At 42.1% G+C, this 16938-nt stretch overlaps 1 protein-coding gene across 3 annotated transcripts in view; it reads left to right on the forward strand.

The window, feature by feature from the left end:
- The window catches only part of GNPTAB (N-acetylglucosamine-1-phosphate transferase subunits alpha and beta), an 86794-nt gene that overhangs the window by 55355 nt on the left and 14501 nt on the right, over window positions 1-16938 (forward strand). For 2 of the 3 annotated variants that reach the window (XM_060112820.1, XM_060112822.1), the window contains 9 exons: window positions 148-309; window positions 702-881; window positions 1096-1266; window positions 2821-2950; window positions 4046-4249; window positions 4928-6033; window positions 8092-8291; window positions 8511-8730; window positions 9409-9522. In XM_060112820.1, coding sequence (XP_059968803.1) covers window positions 148-309; window positions 702-881; window positions 1096-1266; window positions 2821-2950; window positions 4046-4249; window positions 4928-6033; window positions 8092-8291; window positions 8511-8730; window positions 9409-9522 — 2487 coding nt within the window. The remainder of the gene's footprint in view (window positions 1-147; window positions 310-701; window positions 882-1095; window positions 1267-2820; window positions 2951-4045; window positions 4250-4927; window positions 6034-8091; window positions 8292-8510; window positions 8731-9408; window positions 9523-16938) is intronic. The other variant, XM_060112821.1, reaches the window with a different exon arrangement.

Raw genomic sequence — 16938 nt, forward strand, 5'->3', positions numbered from 1 at the left:
CAATATATAGCATGTAGTAGAGTACACAATATGTAGTATATATATGTACTGTAGGTATTTAAAGATCGAGGATCAAACTGGGAAGTTTAAGGTGTCTCTTCTTTGATGTTCACTTTTTCCACATGTAACCCTCTTGTTATTTTATAGTTGCAGTTGTATTCAGAGGCCAGTGTAGCACTTCTAAAGTTGAATAACCCCAAAGATTTCCAAGAACTGAATAAGCAGACGAAGAAGAATATGACCATCAATGGAAAGGAACTGACCATAAGTCCTGCATATTTATTATGGGATCTGAGTGCCATCAGCCAGGTAAGGGATGCAGAGATTGTTTTAGAACCCGAATTGAGGGCTTTGATTATTAAAGATTTATGAGTCACTATATTAGAAGAAGGAAGAGGGCTTACAGAGAGGTGACTTGATTGGCACTTCTCTCATTTTCCAGTCACCACCATTCGTTTATACTAATTGAAGTGACCTAGGATCAGATCCAAGAAATTTTTCTTCAAAATGTGTGAAAGAAATGATGTTTTTGTTTTGTTGTTTTAAATATGCTGAGTGTTTTGCATTTTTTGTAATGTGTAAAAGCTGGACACGGTCTTTGGAAGTTTGCTGGCGCTCCCTGAGTGCAGAAGGGACAGTTGGGAGGGGCAGGTGTGACTTAGGGGCATTTTACATCTTTCTGTGCCCCATGCTTTCCTCAGTCTAAGCAGGATGAAGACGTTTCTGCCAGCCGTTTTGAAGATAATGAAGAGCTGAGGTACTCACTGCGATCTATCGAGAGGCACGCGCCGTGGGTTCGGAATATTTTCATTGTCACCAATGGACAGATCCCATCCTGGCTGAACCTCGATAATCCTCGGGTGACAATAGTCACACACCAGGTAGCGACTCGCCACATGTCACAAGGCTGCGGTTTCCTGTTCTGTCTTTTGCTGTTCTTTGTCTTGCTCCTGGTTTCATCCTCTTACCCATCTCACCTTCATTTCCACCTTCCTTTAATCCTTCCATTCGCCTCCCTCCCTCCCTTCTTTCCAAAAACAAAACAAAACAAAAACCTCTCATCCGCCTTCTCTTTCTTTTTTTTTCTGTTAAAAGGATGTTTTTCGAAATCTGAGCCACTTGCCTACCTTCAGTTCACCTGCTATTGAAAGTCACATCCATCGCATCGAAGGGCTGTCCCAGAAGTTCATTTACCTGAATGATGATGTCATGTTTGGAAAGGATGTCTGGCCGGATGACTTTTACAGTCACTCCAAAGGTCAGAAGGTGAGTAGCTAAGAGATGCCTGGCTTAGAAGTCGCTTAGAAGTTACAGACAGGAAATAAGGAAATCAGTATATATACCATATTCAAATTTGATCAAACAAGCATTTTTGAGTGTTAAGCTCAGGAAAGTTAACAATCAGGGAGTGAGAAAACTACAGTGGGAACTTTGCTTCCCTATATTCTCACCCAGGATCCACCCTCTACATTTGCTACTACAACAGCAGAAAAAGCAAAGAACTGTGAAACACAAAATCGTGTTTACCATGTCAGCAAAATGCCCAAGATAGAAAGCTCAAAGTAGTGCTTAAAGACAGGGCTGAAGTTTCTTTGAAGGCAGCCAGTCTCACTCTGGCTTTGAGGGGCAGGATGGGAAAGTGGTCATGAGCACCGATATAGGTGCCAGCTGTGTAGCACTGTCCTGGGTGATGACCTGGCCTCTAGGTTTCCTGTCTGTGTATTGGGGGGAACAGGAAGACCCTGGTAGTGTTGTTAGAAGGGTTCAGTGATCAGTTGGAGACTTATCACCATGAGCTTGTAAGTTCTAAAACTCTGTCAGGCTATGGCTTGCTTGACAGGGGAGACAGACAAAATCAGTGACGATGTACAGCGATTTCTGTGCCAGTAGGTGTGTCCTGGGTGCGAGAGAGTGCCATCACTTTGAGTGCCAGAGAGTGAAATCACACTGGGATAGGGATTGAAATGAGCTTGGACGAACAAGAGTTAGCCAGATAAAGAAAGACTTTCCAGATAGTTGGACCATGCAAAGATACGGAGATTTTAAAGGGGAATGCATTTTTCAAAAATGATTTTAATTTAGAAAGCAAGCACGCACCATGTCAGTTGTTTCGAAAGCAGACAGGTTCACAGCTCAGAACGCCGTGCTGGATAATTCCTCCCAGGACCTCGCATATAAGGATATTGAGAGTTCGTCCCCCCCCTTTTCAGCCTTGAGACGAGATGGTGCATGAATCTGCTTAGGAGTTGGCAGCAGTGTCACAGAAAAGCAGTGACTTGTGTGCACGCTTTCCACCTGCATGTGCTCTGGACTCGCATTTAAGTCTGGCATGTTGCTGCTTTATTTCAAAATAGATCACTTATAAGACCATGTTGTAAGACTGACCCGTAAGTTGAGTCCTTGTCTCCTTTCCTTGAGCAACGGAAAAGAGTAAATGTGCCGGGTAAGACCCATCAGCAGGGCAGGACTGAGAAACTACCACAGGATGGCCCTGAATGCAGACCTTTTCTAGAGGCTCAATTTGTTTTGTTTTTCTGTTAAAGGAATCCTAATTTAAGAATAAAAAGTGTCAGGGGACTTCCCTGGTGGCGCAGTGGATAAGACTCTGAGCTCCCAATACAGGGGGCCCAGGTTCGATCCCAGGTCAGGGAACTAGATCCCACATGCCTGCCACAACTAAGGAGCCAGCAAACTGCAACTAAGGAGCCCGTCTTCTGCAACTAAGACCTGGCGTGCAACCAAATAAATAAATAAATATATTTTTAAAAAAGGTGTCAGAAACCAGAAACCACTTTTATTTTCCCTCTGGTTTTATCGTAGGTTTATTTGACATGGCCTGTGCCAAACTGTGCTGAGGGCTGCCCGGGATCCTGGATTAAAGATGGCTATTGTGACAAGGCTTGTAATAATTCGGCCTGTGATTGGGATGGCGGTGATTGCTCCGGTGAGGGTGTGTTCAAATGTAACTTGTCCATGTTGACAGAATTTTTTTCATTTGTCGTCATTATCAACCATGTACAGTGACTTAATTAAACATTCTTCCCATATTGAAACAATCATCCATAGACTCTTTGGAGGTGATGACTGGTGTCCCCATGTGGCCCAGTTTATTCATATTGTTCTTGTTGGGGGCATTTTCCCACATGACCCTGCACTTGAAAGTGTCTTTTATTATTCAAAATATGAAAATCAGTTATACCCTTAATTATGTGAGCTGGAGAGCAAGAATCGCTCTCACTGGTTCCTGTCGGAGGTCATGGCCAGTGGCCCCTAGCAGCACACTGCTCCAGGTCAGTGAGGGACTAAAGAGATGCAGAAGAAGTAAACATCTCCTCTCCTCGGCATCTCTTCTCCCTTTCTTGTACACTTACATTTAGACTTGGTGAGGATAACAAGTTTTTACATTTCTTTATTGCCTTTCAGCTTATAAAGCATCATCCATTATCCACTTGAATTTCTCAGTCACCAAAGAAAGGAGAGTAGGTACACAGATATTATCCTCCTACTCCATTTGAGGAAGCAGGTTTGGGAAGGTGTTAGAAGAAACAAAGCTTGTGTTTCAGTCAGCTCTATCAGAGGCACTTTTGAAAAATACGAACCGCTGCAGGGAGAAAACGTAGACATGCAGGAGAGTCTCTGCAACGCGGAGAGCTCGGGGACAGAGCAGTGACACTTGGTCACAGGCTTACTGCCGGTGTTGGGACATGTTCTTGTCAGTCCCCAGAGTCACGGTCTTCAGAATAATCTGATTCTCCATACACATCTGCATGTGCCCCCCTTGAGCACATCTGAGGCCTGTACTTCTGGGTTGCGCAGATGGTAAGTGCCGAGGCCTGGTCATCCCACACCCAGTCCACTGGCAACTGATGCCCCTTTTCAGTTTGTCTCTTTTTAAGCTACGTAAAATCTTCTGTTAAAGAATGGGGTGAACCTTTCCTGACTGAAGTACATGCATTGGTCTTGAAAACACAGCTGAGACATAAGGAACTGGCTTTTTCCAAGACTGTAAGCACAGCAGGATTCTGTTTTCCTCCTCTCCCTCCAGGTAACAGTGGTACAGGTCGCTATGTAGGAGGAGGTGGGGGCACCGGGGGCATTGGAGTCGGACAGCCCTGGCATTTCGGTGGAGGAATAAGCGGCGTCACTTACTGTAATCAAGGATGTGCAAATTCCTGGCTCGCCGATAAGTTCTGTGACCAAGCCTGCAATGTCTTATCCTGTGGGTTTGATGCTGGTGACTGTGGGCAAGGTATATTTATTGCCATAAAAACGTATTTAGGATAGGGGGATAACAATCTTTCATAAATAGAGGGGTTTGGATCGTTTTTGTTATTTAAAGTAATAATTCTCTAGGTATCCCTTTCCCAGCCTTGCATCCAAACTAGTTGTGAGTTATAAGAGGGCACAGATCTTTAGAAAACAGGAGACACTGAAGCTGCATCTTTTCCTGTTATTGCTCTAGTCTGATTTTTTTTTCTTTTTTTTAGTAAGCAGATTTATCTTAGATTTATCTTACATGGTGAAGGTTTAATTTGGGAACAGTGCAAGGAGACTAATAATTCATTAAATAAGCTTGGTTTGAATACTGGATCTTGTTGATAGCTTATTAATGGCAGTTCTTTTGGTCAGAAAGTTGTCTTTTTTTCAAATGGACAAAAAGATGGAAGTTGACCATTGGAATTCGCTGTCCTGAATCATGCCTTGTCTCTGTAGTGAGTCAGCCTCAGCATTCCACGTCGATAACAGTGATTGCTTCAGAAAGTAAAAATGAGCCCTATACCAGTAGCTTTTGTGTTAGAACTTCTGATGATTTTAAAGTCCATTTAAAGTCACTCTTAGAAAGTGAAAACTCAAACCCTAAGAATTAAAGGAAAAGGGAGAAAATGCATAGTTTTTTAAAAATCATGTTTGTGTTTTTTTCCTCTAGATCATTTTCATGAACTGTATAAAGTAACTCTTCTCCCAAACCAGACTCACTATGTTATTCCAAAAGGTGAATGCCTGCCTTATTTCAGCTTTGCAGAAATAGCCAAAAGGGGAATCGAAGGCGCCTATAGTGACAACCCAATAATCCGACATGCTTCTATCGCCAATAAGTGGAAAACCATCCACCTCTTAATGCACAGTGGAATGAATGCGACCACAATACATTTTAATCTCACATTTCAAAGTACAAATGATGAAGAGTTCAGAATCCAGATAGCAGTAGAGGTTGACACAAGGGAGGAGCCCAAACGGAATTCTACGACCCAGAAGTCTTACCAAAGTTTGGTTAGCCCCTCAGCTCTTCTTCCAGAGGTGGAAATCCTGTTTGAGGACATCCCCGAAGAAAAACGCTTCCCCAAGGTCAAGAGACACGATGTTAACACAACAGGAAGTTTCCAAATGGAGGTGCAAATTCCGCTGGTCAATATTTCACTCCTTCCAAAAGAGACCCAGTTGAGCCTTAATAACTTGGATTTGCAGCTAGAACACGGAGACATCACCATGAAAGGCTACAATCTGTCCAAGTCAGCCCTGCTGAGGTCGTTTCTGATGAACCCACAGGACGCAAAGTTAACAATAAATCACCCTCTGATGACAGGGCAAAGAAATGACAGTTTGGAGGCCCCACTGGAAAAACAGGTTCACAAAAGCATCTTACCCAGCAGCTTAGGAACATCTGAAAGATTCCAGGGGTTATCGCCTGTTCCAGCAGTGACAATGACAGTGAATGGCCACTCCCCGAGCCAGACTCCACCCCTGGACTTAGAAACCAAAGCAAGATTCAGGTCCAAAACTGTGACCCCGAAAGTAGGAGGTGGAGGTGTGTCAAAAGAAAAGCTCTCATCTCTGATTTTCCCAGTGGAAAACAGGGAGACACAAAAGGTAATCACAGGGAAAGAACAAGAGAAGAACAGACTGGAGGAAAGTGCTAACAGTTACCTAGGTGGTCAGGAAGTATTACCTGGAAGAAAACTGCAACGTTACACAGAGAGTTACCTGGGCTTTTTGCCATGGGAGAAGAAAAAGTATTTCCAGGATCTTCTTGATGTAAGTTACATCCAGCCTTACTCTTTCCCATGCTCAGGAAAAATAAATAACCTTGTAAGTGGTAGTGATACAATAATAGCTACCACTTATTCAGTACTTCCCTGTGCCCGCCACTGGACTCAGTACTTTTCTTATGTGGTTTCATTTAATTGTCCCAATAATTCTAACAATAAAACTACCTTGTAAGAGTCTGCTCTCATTGTCCCCATTTTGCAGTTTAGGAAGCAGACGTCATGTGGCTGAGTAAGGGATTTAGCCAGGGGCATACCCTGAGTCCATAGTAGAACAGGGATGGTATCTTTACTTGGCATGTTGTGATATCAGAAAACGCTTTTGCATACCTCGTGCAGTCAGATCTCCTGTTTTTCCAACTTTACTAATGAAAACCCCGAGAGGCAGATAAATTCGTTAGCTTTCCCGACATCACAACAGCAGGTGAGGGTGAGCCAAGCGCTCTCCCTCCTGTACCACGGCCTCCACGGTGCCCTGGGGTCCTTTGTACATCTCACAAGCGCCGTCACTGTGCTGACTGCTGGGGAGTGCAAGATGGTGAGAACAGTCGCTGCTCTTGGAGACTCAAAGGGCAAGCTGGGAGGACAGATGTGTGGGCAAATAATTGTGGCGGTGTGATAAGTGTCTGCTGAAGTACGGACAAGGAGTCCGAAGGGAAGATTCCTTAACTCTGCCTGGAGGTATTGGGGGAGGCATCCAGGAGGACATGCCCTGTGAGCTGACCTTGGAAGGGTGGGGCTGGATGGGGACCGAAGCACAGCCGTGAGTGGATGTCAGGCTGGGGGAAAGTGATGAAGAGGGGCGTTGTCTCATTCCTCTCACGGTCTTCAGGAAGCATCTTGTCCCTGCCATGGTAGCATTTACTAATTGTTAAGCGAGGGGCTGCAGCGTTCTTGCCTACATTGATTTCCTCATCCTCCCCCGCTCCCCGCTTTTTAAACTGCAGAAGCACTATAGGCTAATGGTAAAAATCGCAAGAATGCAAAAAACAAAAAAAGCAGAAAAAAAAAAGGGAAAGGTCTGTCTCCTTCCTTCCTTCATCTCCTTACTTGAGACAGTCACTATGAATATGTAGTTTGGTGGGTATTCTTCCAGTATTTTTCTATAGATACGCAGACGTACAAACTGTATAGTTTGTTTTGCAGCAGTGAAGTTACATATACTGCTCTGCAGTTGCCTTTGATGTGGTAGTATGTGGGCAAATTGCCATTGTTTTTTTTTAACAGCTGTAAGTTGTGTCCAGTGTTTTTGCAAGTACCAATACCTAATGTTGCAATAAATATTCTCGTACATATATCTTACTCTTGAGGAAGTCTTATTTCTGTAGGTAGAATTGCTAGGTTAAAGGGTCTATTGCGTATAAAGTTTAACTGTCTTTCTTAAATATTGCTCCCCTTCCTCCTTCCACAAACAGTATGCAAGCGTGCTTGTTTCTCCACAGGACTAACCAACAGCAGTTAATAGCATCTATAGTTTCATCAGTTTGAGAAGCAAAAATATTTCATCTTCTGTAAAGTGTGTTCAGGTTCTTTGCCAATATTCTTTGCCCATTCATTCAGTTTCGCCTCTTACTGGTTTTGATAGGGTTCTTTACATTTCATAATATTAACACTGTTACATGGTGAAACCAATTTTGTATTCTAGTCTCTGTGTTCAGAACTCAAGGACTTGCTTTGATGTCACCAGTAGAAATAACTTGATACTGAAAGCACTATCAACTTTATTGTAAATCAATTAAATATTGCATTGAAATCGGCTATGAAATCTCATGATCAGTGACTAGTCCTTAAAGAGTACCCTAAAAGCAGACCTCCACCCCACAGCTGTTGTTCTCAAGCCGATGTTGGCGATACTTTCACTGAAATCCAGTTTTGTCCTGCTGTTAGGATGCTTGAGGAGACCTGTTGGTGCTCATTTCATTTGCCCCTCAGGACAGTTAGTGACTAGTTATTACCACGTCACATAAAGTAGTACCTCTGTCTCTTGTTAGCACAGGGCACCTGTGCACTAAACACAATGCTGTGTTGTGTGGAATTCTCTTTTCAGGAAGAAGAGTCACTGAAGACACAACTGGCATACTTTACTGAGAGCAAACACACAGGGAGGCAACTAAAAGATACGTTCGCAGATTCCCTCCGATATGTAAACAAAATTCTAAATAGCAAGTTTGGATTCACGTCTCGGAAAGTCCCTGCACACATGCCTCACATGATCGACCGAATAGTTATGCAAGAACTGCAAGACATGTAAGTCTTGCTTGTGTTTGAGTTGTTTGTGTGTGCTCAGAGCCAAGGCTGCTTGAAGTTTACATCCTTGCTATGCTGCGTTTATGGCTTTAACACTTCATGACTAGTATGTCGAAGGTATTATCTAAATAAGTGGGAAGGAAGATTCTGACTCCACAAGTGTTAGGTACTGTATATATTTTAAATATCCAGATCTTATGGTATGCTACATTTGGACAGGTTCCCTGAAGAATTTGACAAGACATCATTTCACAAAGTGCGCCACTCTGAGGACATGCAGTTTGCCTTCTCTTATTTTTATTATCTCATGAGTGCAGTTCAGCCACTGAACATATCTCAAGTTTTTGATGAAGTTGACACAGACCAATCTGGTGTCTTATCTGACAGAGAAATCCGCACGCTGGCTACCAGAATTCACGACCTGCCTTTAAGTTTGCAGGTATTGTAATTTTTTTCCCCTAAATTCAATGACATTTTGAATGAAACTTTTATATTTGACACTTTCTTTCCCCTACATACTTGAATGGAATGCAAGTACAAGTAATTCTTCATATTTAATGAGGGGGTTCACATCTAGTCCATTTTAAATGCCAGGATTAAAGTCAAATTTGAAGTTCATATTTTATAAGATTACTTTTTTTAGGCTTTCAGTAGGGATTGTAATTGTATTGTCTGGAGACGAGGCAGACCATACCTGCAGATAAGATTCTCGTGACAAGCTCATTCAGGGGCTTCAGGTGTGGCCGAGTGGAGATCTTAGCCAGGTCCACGGTGTTGCAGAGGCCCTTCTGTCATGGCATCCTTTAGTCCCAGGAGTAGGACACTCACTAATGGAGAGCTCCAAGATGAATCCAGCTGCAGGACACCCATCTGGTGATCCCGTGGGCCACCTTGTGTAAAACGGTGCCTCGCAGGCCCGTATGTTCTACTTTGAGACAAAGATGGGTTATTTGTATTGTTTCATTCTGCTCTTTTTAGGGTGTCTTTAAGAATCATATAGTCAAACCCTCTTTGACGATAATGCTTAAATTTTGGTGACTTTAACATTTTTATTTTTAAAACCACAATTGTTACTTGTAATGTATATATGTTTATCCTTTTATTTTTGCTTTGTTAGGACTTAACAGGTCTGGAACACGTGTTAATAAATTGTTCGAAAATGCTTCCTGCTAACATCACTCAGCTAAACAACATCCCGCCAACTCAGGAAGCATACTATGATCCCAATCTGGTGAGTGCCGTGGGTTCTTTTATGTAAAGTAGAAAGTATATCCTTATCGGGTGTTAGTTACATCATTTCCGTAGAGCACTTCAAACACTAGAAGCAGGCTCTGGTTATAGGTCTTTGGTGGAAATCAGTAGCACAGATCCAGAATCATTCGTATTTTTCTTTGGAACATCTTTTTTTCCTCCCTAATGGATGTTAAGCTAATACTGAGATTAGTTGCTTATATTCTATAAGCAGACATCCTATTCACTAAGGATAGCGCCAGAGTATACTCACTGGCTTGGGAGAACAATCCTCAGGTTAAACATCAGATGGAATCCCATCTTTCATCAAAGCTCAGTTGCTTTGATGCTGGCACTTTCTGGATCTTACCACTAGGGGCAGTGGATGGTCTATACACAAGTATATCAGAGTAGCATTTGGCTGAAATGATTGGAAGACTTTGTTGATTGTAAGATGCATCCCAGCTTCAGAGAAATGATAATGTGGGAAAAAAAAGTGCATTTAGAATTGATGGACCAAGGATATAGTACAGCCATTATGTGATGCTTACAGTTAATTTTTACTGATATATATGGAAGAATGTTTATAAAATAAAATTAGGTGGGGGGAAAATGGGTACTGCCATATACAGAATATGGTTTGAACTATGGAAAACTGATACCTTCACACATCCCCAGAATTAATGAAAATGACAGTAGGTTAAATCATAGGTAGTTTTTTTTTTAACATCTTTATTGGAGTATAATTGCTTTACAATGGTGTGTTAGTTTCTGCTTTATAACAAAGTGAATCAGCTATACGTATACCTATATCCCCATATCCCCTCCCTCTTGCATCTCCTTTGCACCCTCCATAACCCACCCCTCTAGGTGGTCACAGAGCACTGAGCTGATCTCCCTGTGCTATGCGGCTGCTTCCCACTAGGTATCTATTTTACGTTTGGTAGTGTATGTATGTCCATGCCACTCTCTCACTTTCTCCCAGCTTACCCTTCCCCCTCCCTGTGTCCTCAAGTCCATTCTCTGCATCTTTATTCCTGTCCTGCCACTAGGTTCTTTTTTTTTTTTTTTTTTTTTTTTTTTAATTTTATTTTACAAATTAAATCAGTTATACATATACATATGTTCCCATATCCCCTCCCTTTTGCGTCTCCCTCCCACCCTCCCTATCCCACCCCTCCAGGCGGTCACAAAGCACCGAGCTGATCTCCCTGTGCTATGCGGCTGCTTCCCACTAGCTATCTACCTTACGTTTGGTAGTGTATATATGTCCATGCCGCTCTTTCACTTTGTCACAGCTTACCCTTCCCCCTCCCCATATCCTCAAGTCCATGCTCTAGTAGGTCTGTGTCTTTATTCCTGTCTTACCCCTATGTTCTTGATGACATTTTTTTCTTAAATTCCATATATATGTGTCAGCATACAGTATTTGTCTTTCTCTTTCTGACTTACTTCACTCTGTATGACAGACTCTAGGTCCATCCACCTCATTACAAATAGCTCAATTTCATTTCTTTTTATGGCTGAGTAATATTCCATTGTATATATGTGCCACATCTTCTTTATCCATTCATCTGTTGATGGACACTTAGGTTGCTTCCATGTCCTGGCTATTGTAAATAGAGCTGCAATGAACATTTTGGTACATGACTCTTTTTGAATTATGGTTTTCTCAGGGTATATGCCCAGTAGTGGGATTGCTGGGTCATATGGTAGTTCTATTTGTAGTTTTTTAAGGAACCTCCATACCGTTCTCCATAGTGGCTGTACCAATTCACATTCCCACCAGCAGTGCAAGAGTGTTCCCTTTTTTCCACACCCTCTCCAGCATTTATTGTTTCTAGATTTTTTGATGATGGCCATTCTGACTGGTGTGAGATGATATCTCATTGTAGTTTTGATTTGCATTTCTCTAATGAGTAAAGACGTTGAGCATCGTTTCATGTGTTTGTTGGCAGTCTGTATATCTTCTGTGGAGAAATGTCTATTTAGGTCTTCTGCCCATTTTTGGATTGGGTTGTTTGTTTTTTTGCTATTGAGCTGCATGAGCTGCTTATAAATTTTGGAGATTAATCCTTTGTCAGTTGCTTCATTTGCAAATATTTTCTCCCATTCTGAGGGTTGTCTTTTGGTCTTGTTTATGGTTTCCTTTGCTGTGCAAAAGCTTTGAAGTTTCATTAGGTCCCATGTGTTTATTTTTGTCTTTATTTCCATTTCTCTAGGAGGTGGGTCAAAAAGGATCTTGCTGTGATTTATGTCATAGAGTGTTCTGCCTATGTTTTCCTCTAGGAGTTTGATAGTGTCTGGCCTTACATTTAGGTCTTTAATCCATTTTGAGCTAATTTTTGTGTATGGTGTTAGGGAGTGATCTAATCTCATACTTTTACATGTCCCTGTCCAGTTTTCCCAGCACCACTTATTGAAGAGACTGTCCTTTCTCCACTGTATATTCCTGCCTCCTTTATCAAAGATAAGGTGACCATATGTCCGTGGGTTTATCTCTGGGCTTTCTATCCTGTTCCATTGATCTATCTTTCTGTTTTTGTGCCAGTACCATACTGTCTTGATTACTGTAGCTTTGTAGTATAGTCTGAAGTCAGGGAGCCTGATTCCTCCAGCTCCGTTTTTCGTTCTCAAGATTGCTTTGGCTATTCGGGGTCTTTTGTGTTTCCATACAAATTGTGAAATTTTTTGTTCTAGTTCTGTGAAAAATGCCATTGGTAGTTTGATAGGTATTGCATTGAATCTGTAGATTGCTTTGGGTAGTAGAGTCATTTTCACAATGTTGATTCTTCCAATCCAAGAACATGGTACATCTCTCCATCTATTTGTATCATCTTTAATTTCTTTCATCAGTGTCTTATAATTTTCTGCATACAGGTCTTTTGTCTCCTTAGGTAGGTTTATTCCTAGATATTTTATTCTTTTTGTGGCAATGGTAAATGGGAGTGTTTCCTTGATTTCACTTTCAGATTTTTCATCATTAGTATATAGGAATGCCAGAGATTTCTGTGCATTAATTTTGTATCCTGCAACTTTACCAAATTCATTGATTAGCTCTAGTAGTTTTCTGGTAGCATCTTTAGGATTCTCTATGTATAGTATCATGTCATCTGCAAACAGTGACAGCTTTACTTCTTCTTTTCCCATTTGGATTCCTTTTATTTCCTTTTCTTCTCTGATTGCTGTGGCTAAAACTTCCAAAACTAGGTTGAATAAGAGTGGTGAGAGTGGGCAACCTTGTCTTGTTCCTGATCTTAGTGGAAATGGTTTCAGTTTTTCACCATTGAGGATGATGCTGGCTGTGGGTTTGTCATATATGGCCTTTATTATGTTGAGGAAAGTTCCCTCTATGCCTACTTTCTGCAGGGTTTTTATCATAAATGGGTGTTGAATTTTGTCAAAAGCTTTCTCTGCATCTATTGAGATGATCATATGGTTTTTCTCCTTCAGTTTGTTAATATGGTGTATCACGTTGATTGATTTGCGTATATTGAAGAATCCTTGCATTCCTGGAATAAACCCCACTTGATCATGGTGTATGATCCTTTTAATGTGCTGTTGGATTCTGTTTGCTAGTATTTTGTTGAGGATTTTTGCATCTATGTTCATCAGTGATATTGGCCTGTAGTTTTCTTTCTTTGTGACATCCTTGTCTGGTTTTGGTATCAAGGTGATGGTGGCCTCGTAGAATGAGTTTGGGAGTGTTCCTCCCTCTGCTATATTTTGGAAGAGTTTGAGAAGGATAGGTGTTAGCTCTTCTCTAAATGCTTGATAGAATTCCCCTGTGAAGCCATCTGGTCCTGGGCTTTTGTTTGTTGGAAGATTTTTAATCACAGTTTCAATTTCAGTGCTTGTGATTGGTCTGTTCATATTTTCTCTTTCTTCCTGATTCAGTCTTGGCAGGTTGTGCATTTCTAAGAATTTGTCCATTTCTTCCAGGTTGTCCATTTTATTGGCATAGAGTTGCTTGTAGTAATCTCTCATGATCTTTTGTATTTCTGCAGTGTCAGTTGTTACTTCTCCTTTTTCATTTCTAATTCTATTGATTTGAGTCTTCTCCCTTTTTTTCTTGATGAGTCTGGCTAATGGTTTATCAATTTTGTTTATCTTCTCAAAGAACCAGCTTTTAGTTTTATTGATCTTTGCTATCGTTTCCTTCATTTCTTTTTCATTTATTTCTGATCTGATTTTTATGATTTCTTTCCTTCTGCTAACTTTGGGATGTTTTTGTTCTTCTTTCTCTAATTGCTTTAGGTGCAAGGTTAGGTTGTTTATTCGAGATATTTCCTGTTTCTTAAGGTGGGATTGTATTGCCATAAACTTCCCTCTTAGAACTGCTTTTGCTGCATCCCATAGGTTTTGGGTCGTCGTGTCTCCATTGTCATTTGTTTCTAGGTATTTCTTGATTTCCTCTTTGATTTCTTCAGTGATCACTTCGTTATTAAGTAGTGTATTGTTTAGCCTCCATGTGTTTGTATGTTTTACAGCTCTTTTCCTGTAATTGATATCTAGTCTCATAGCATTGTGGTCGGAAAAGATACTTGATACAATTTCAATTTTCTTAAATTTACCAAGGCTTGATTTGTGACCCAAGATATGATCTATCCTGGAGAATGTTCCATGAGCACTTGAGAAAAATGTGTATTCTGATGTTTTTGGATGGAATGTCCTATAAATATCAATTAAGTCCATCTTGTTTAATGTATCATTTAAAGCTTGTGTTTCCTTATTTATTTTCATTTTGGATGACCTGTCCATTGGTGAAAGTGGGGTGTTAAAGTCCCCTACTATGATTGTGTTACTGTCGATTTCTCCTTTTATGGCTGTTAATATTTCCCTTATGTATTGAGGTGCTCCTATGTTTGGTGCATAAATATTTACAATTGTTATATCTTCTTCTTGGATTGATCCCTTGATCATTATGTAGTGTCCTTCTTTGTCTCTTCTAGTAGTCTTTATTTTAAAGTCTATTTTGTCTGATATGAGAATTGCTACTCCAGCTTTCTTTTGGTTTCCATTTGCATGGAATATCTTTTTCCATCCCCTTACTTTCAGTCTGTATGTGTCTCTAGGTCTGAAGTGGGTCTCTTGTAGACAGCATATATATGGGTCTTGTTTTTGTATCCATTCAGCCAGTCTGTGTCTTTTGGTGGGAGCATTTAGTCCATTTACATTTAAGGTAATTATTGATATGTATGTTCCTATTCCCATTTTCTTAATTGTTTTGGGTTCGTTATTGTAGTTCTTTTCCTTCTGTTGTGTTTCTTGCCTAGAGAAGTTCCTTTAGCATTTGTTGTAAAGCTGGTTTGGTGGTGCTGAACTCTCTCAGCTTTTGCTTGTCTGTAAACGTTTTAATTTCTCCATCAAATCTGAATGAGATCCTTGCTGGGTAGAGTAATCTTGGTTGCAGGTTTTTCTCCTTCATCACTTTAATTATGTCCTGCCACTCCCTTCTGGCTTGTAGAGTTTCTGCTGAGAGATCAGCTGTTATCCTGATGGGGATTCCCTTGTGTGTTATTTGTTGTTTTTGCCTTGCTGCTTTTAATATGATTTCTTTGTGTTTAATTTTTGACAGTTTGATTAATATGTGTCTTGGTGTATTTCTCCTTGGATTTATTCTGTATGGGACTCTCTGTGCCTCCTGGACTTGATTAACTATTTCCTTTCCCATATTAGGGACGTTTTCAACTATAATCTCTTCAAATATTTTCTCAGTCCCTTTCTTTTTCTCTTCTTCTTCTGGAACCCCTATAATTCGAATGTTGGTGCGTTTAATGTTGTCCCAGAGGTCTCTGAGACTGTCCTCTGTTCTTTTCATTCTTTTTTCTTTATTTTGCTGTGCAGCAGTTATTTCCACTATTTTATCTTCCACCTCACTTATCCGTTCTTCTGCCTCAGTTATTCTGCTATTGATCCCATCTAGAGTATTTTTTATTTCATTTATTGTGCTTTTAATCGATGCTTGATTCGTCTTTAGTTCTTCTAGGTCCTTGTTAACTGTTTCTTGCATTTTGTCTATTCTATTTCCAAGATTTTGGATCATCTTTACCATCATTATTCTGAATTCTTTTTCAGATAGACTGCCTATTACCTCTTCATTTGTTAGGTCTGGTGGGTTTTTATCTTGCTCCTTCTCCTGCTGTGTGTTTTTCTGTCTTCTCATTTTGCTTATGTTACTGTGTTTGGGGTCTCCTTTTTGCAGGCTGCAGGTTCGTAGTTCCCGTTGTTTTTGGTGTCTGTCCCCAGTGGCTAAGGTTGGTTTAGTGGGTTGTGAAGGCTTCTTGGTGGAGGGGACTACTGCCTGTGTTCTGGTGGATGAGGCTGGATCTTGTCTTTCTGGTGGGCAGGTCCACATCTGGTGGTGTATTTTGGGGTGTCTGCGGACTTTTTATGAATTGAGGCAGCCTCTCTGCTAATGGGTGGCGTTGTGTTCCTGTCTTGTTAGTTGTTTGGCATAGGGTGTCCAGCACTGTAGCTTGCTGGTCGTTGAGTGAAGCTGGGTGCTGGTGTTGAGATGGAGATCTCTGGAAGATTTTCGCCGTTTGATATTATGTGGAGCTGGGAGGTCTCTTGTGGACCAGTGTCCTGAAGTTCGCTCTCCCACCTCAGAGGCACAGCACTGACTCCTGGCTCCTGGCTCCTCAATTTGGGATGATTTGTTGTCTATTCATGTATTCCACAGATGCAGGGTACATGAAGTTGATTGTGGAGCTTTAATCCGCTGCTTCTGAGGCTGCTGGGAGAGGTTTCCCTTTCTCTTTGTTCTCACAGCTCCTGGGTCTCAGCTTTGGATTTGGCCCCGCCTCTGCGTGTAGGTCGCCGGAGGGCGTCTGTTCTTCGCTCAGACAGGACAGGGTTAAAGGAGCAGCCTCTTCGGGGACTCTGGCTCACTCAGGCCGGGCGGGAGGGAGGGGTACGGAGTGCGGGGCGAGCCTGCAGCGGCAGAGGTAGGCGTGACGTTGCACCAGCCTGAGGTGCGCCGTGCGTTCTCCCAGGGAAGCCGCCCCTGGATCTCGGGACCCCGGCAGTGGCGGGCTGCACAGGCTCCCGGAAGGGCGGTGTGGACAGTGACCTGCGCTCGCACGCAGGCTTCTTGGCGGCGGCAGCAGCAGCCCCAGCGTCCCACGTCCGTCTCTGAGCTCCGCGCTTTCAGCCGCGACTCGCGCCCGTCTCTGGAGCTCCTTTACGCGGCGCTCTTAATCCCCTCTCCTCGCGCACCAGGAAACCAAGAGGGAAGAAAAAGTCTCCTGCCTCTTCGGCAGCTCCAGAGTTTTCCCGGACTCCCTCCCGGCTAGCTGTGGCACATTAGCCCCCTTCAGGCTGAGTTCTCGCCGCCAGTCCCAGTCCTCTCCCTGCGCTCTGACCGAAGCCCGAGCCTCAGCTCCAGCACCGCCCGCCCCGGCGGGGGAGCAGA

Source organism: Mesoplodon densirostris, chromosome 11 (assembly GCF_025265405.1).
Source record: "Mesoplodon densirostris isolate mMesDen1 chromosome 11, mMesDen1 primary haplotype, whole genome shotgun sequence".
NCBI classification, from domain to species: domain Eukaryota; kingdom Metazoa; phylum Chordata; class Mammalia; order Artiodactyla; family Ziphiidae; genus Mesoplodon; species Mesoplodon densirostris.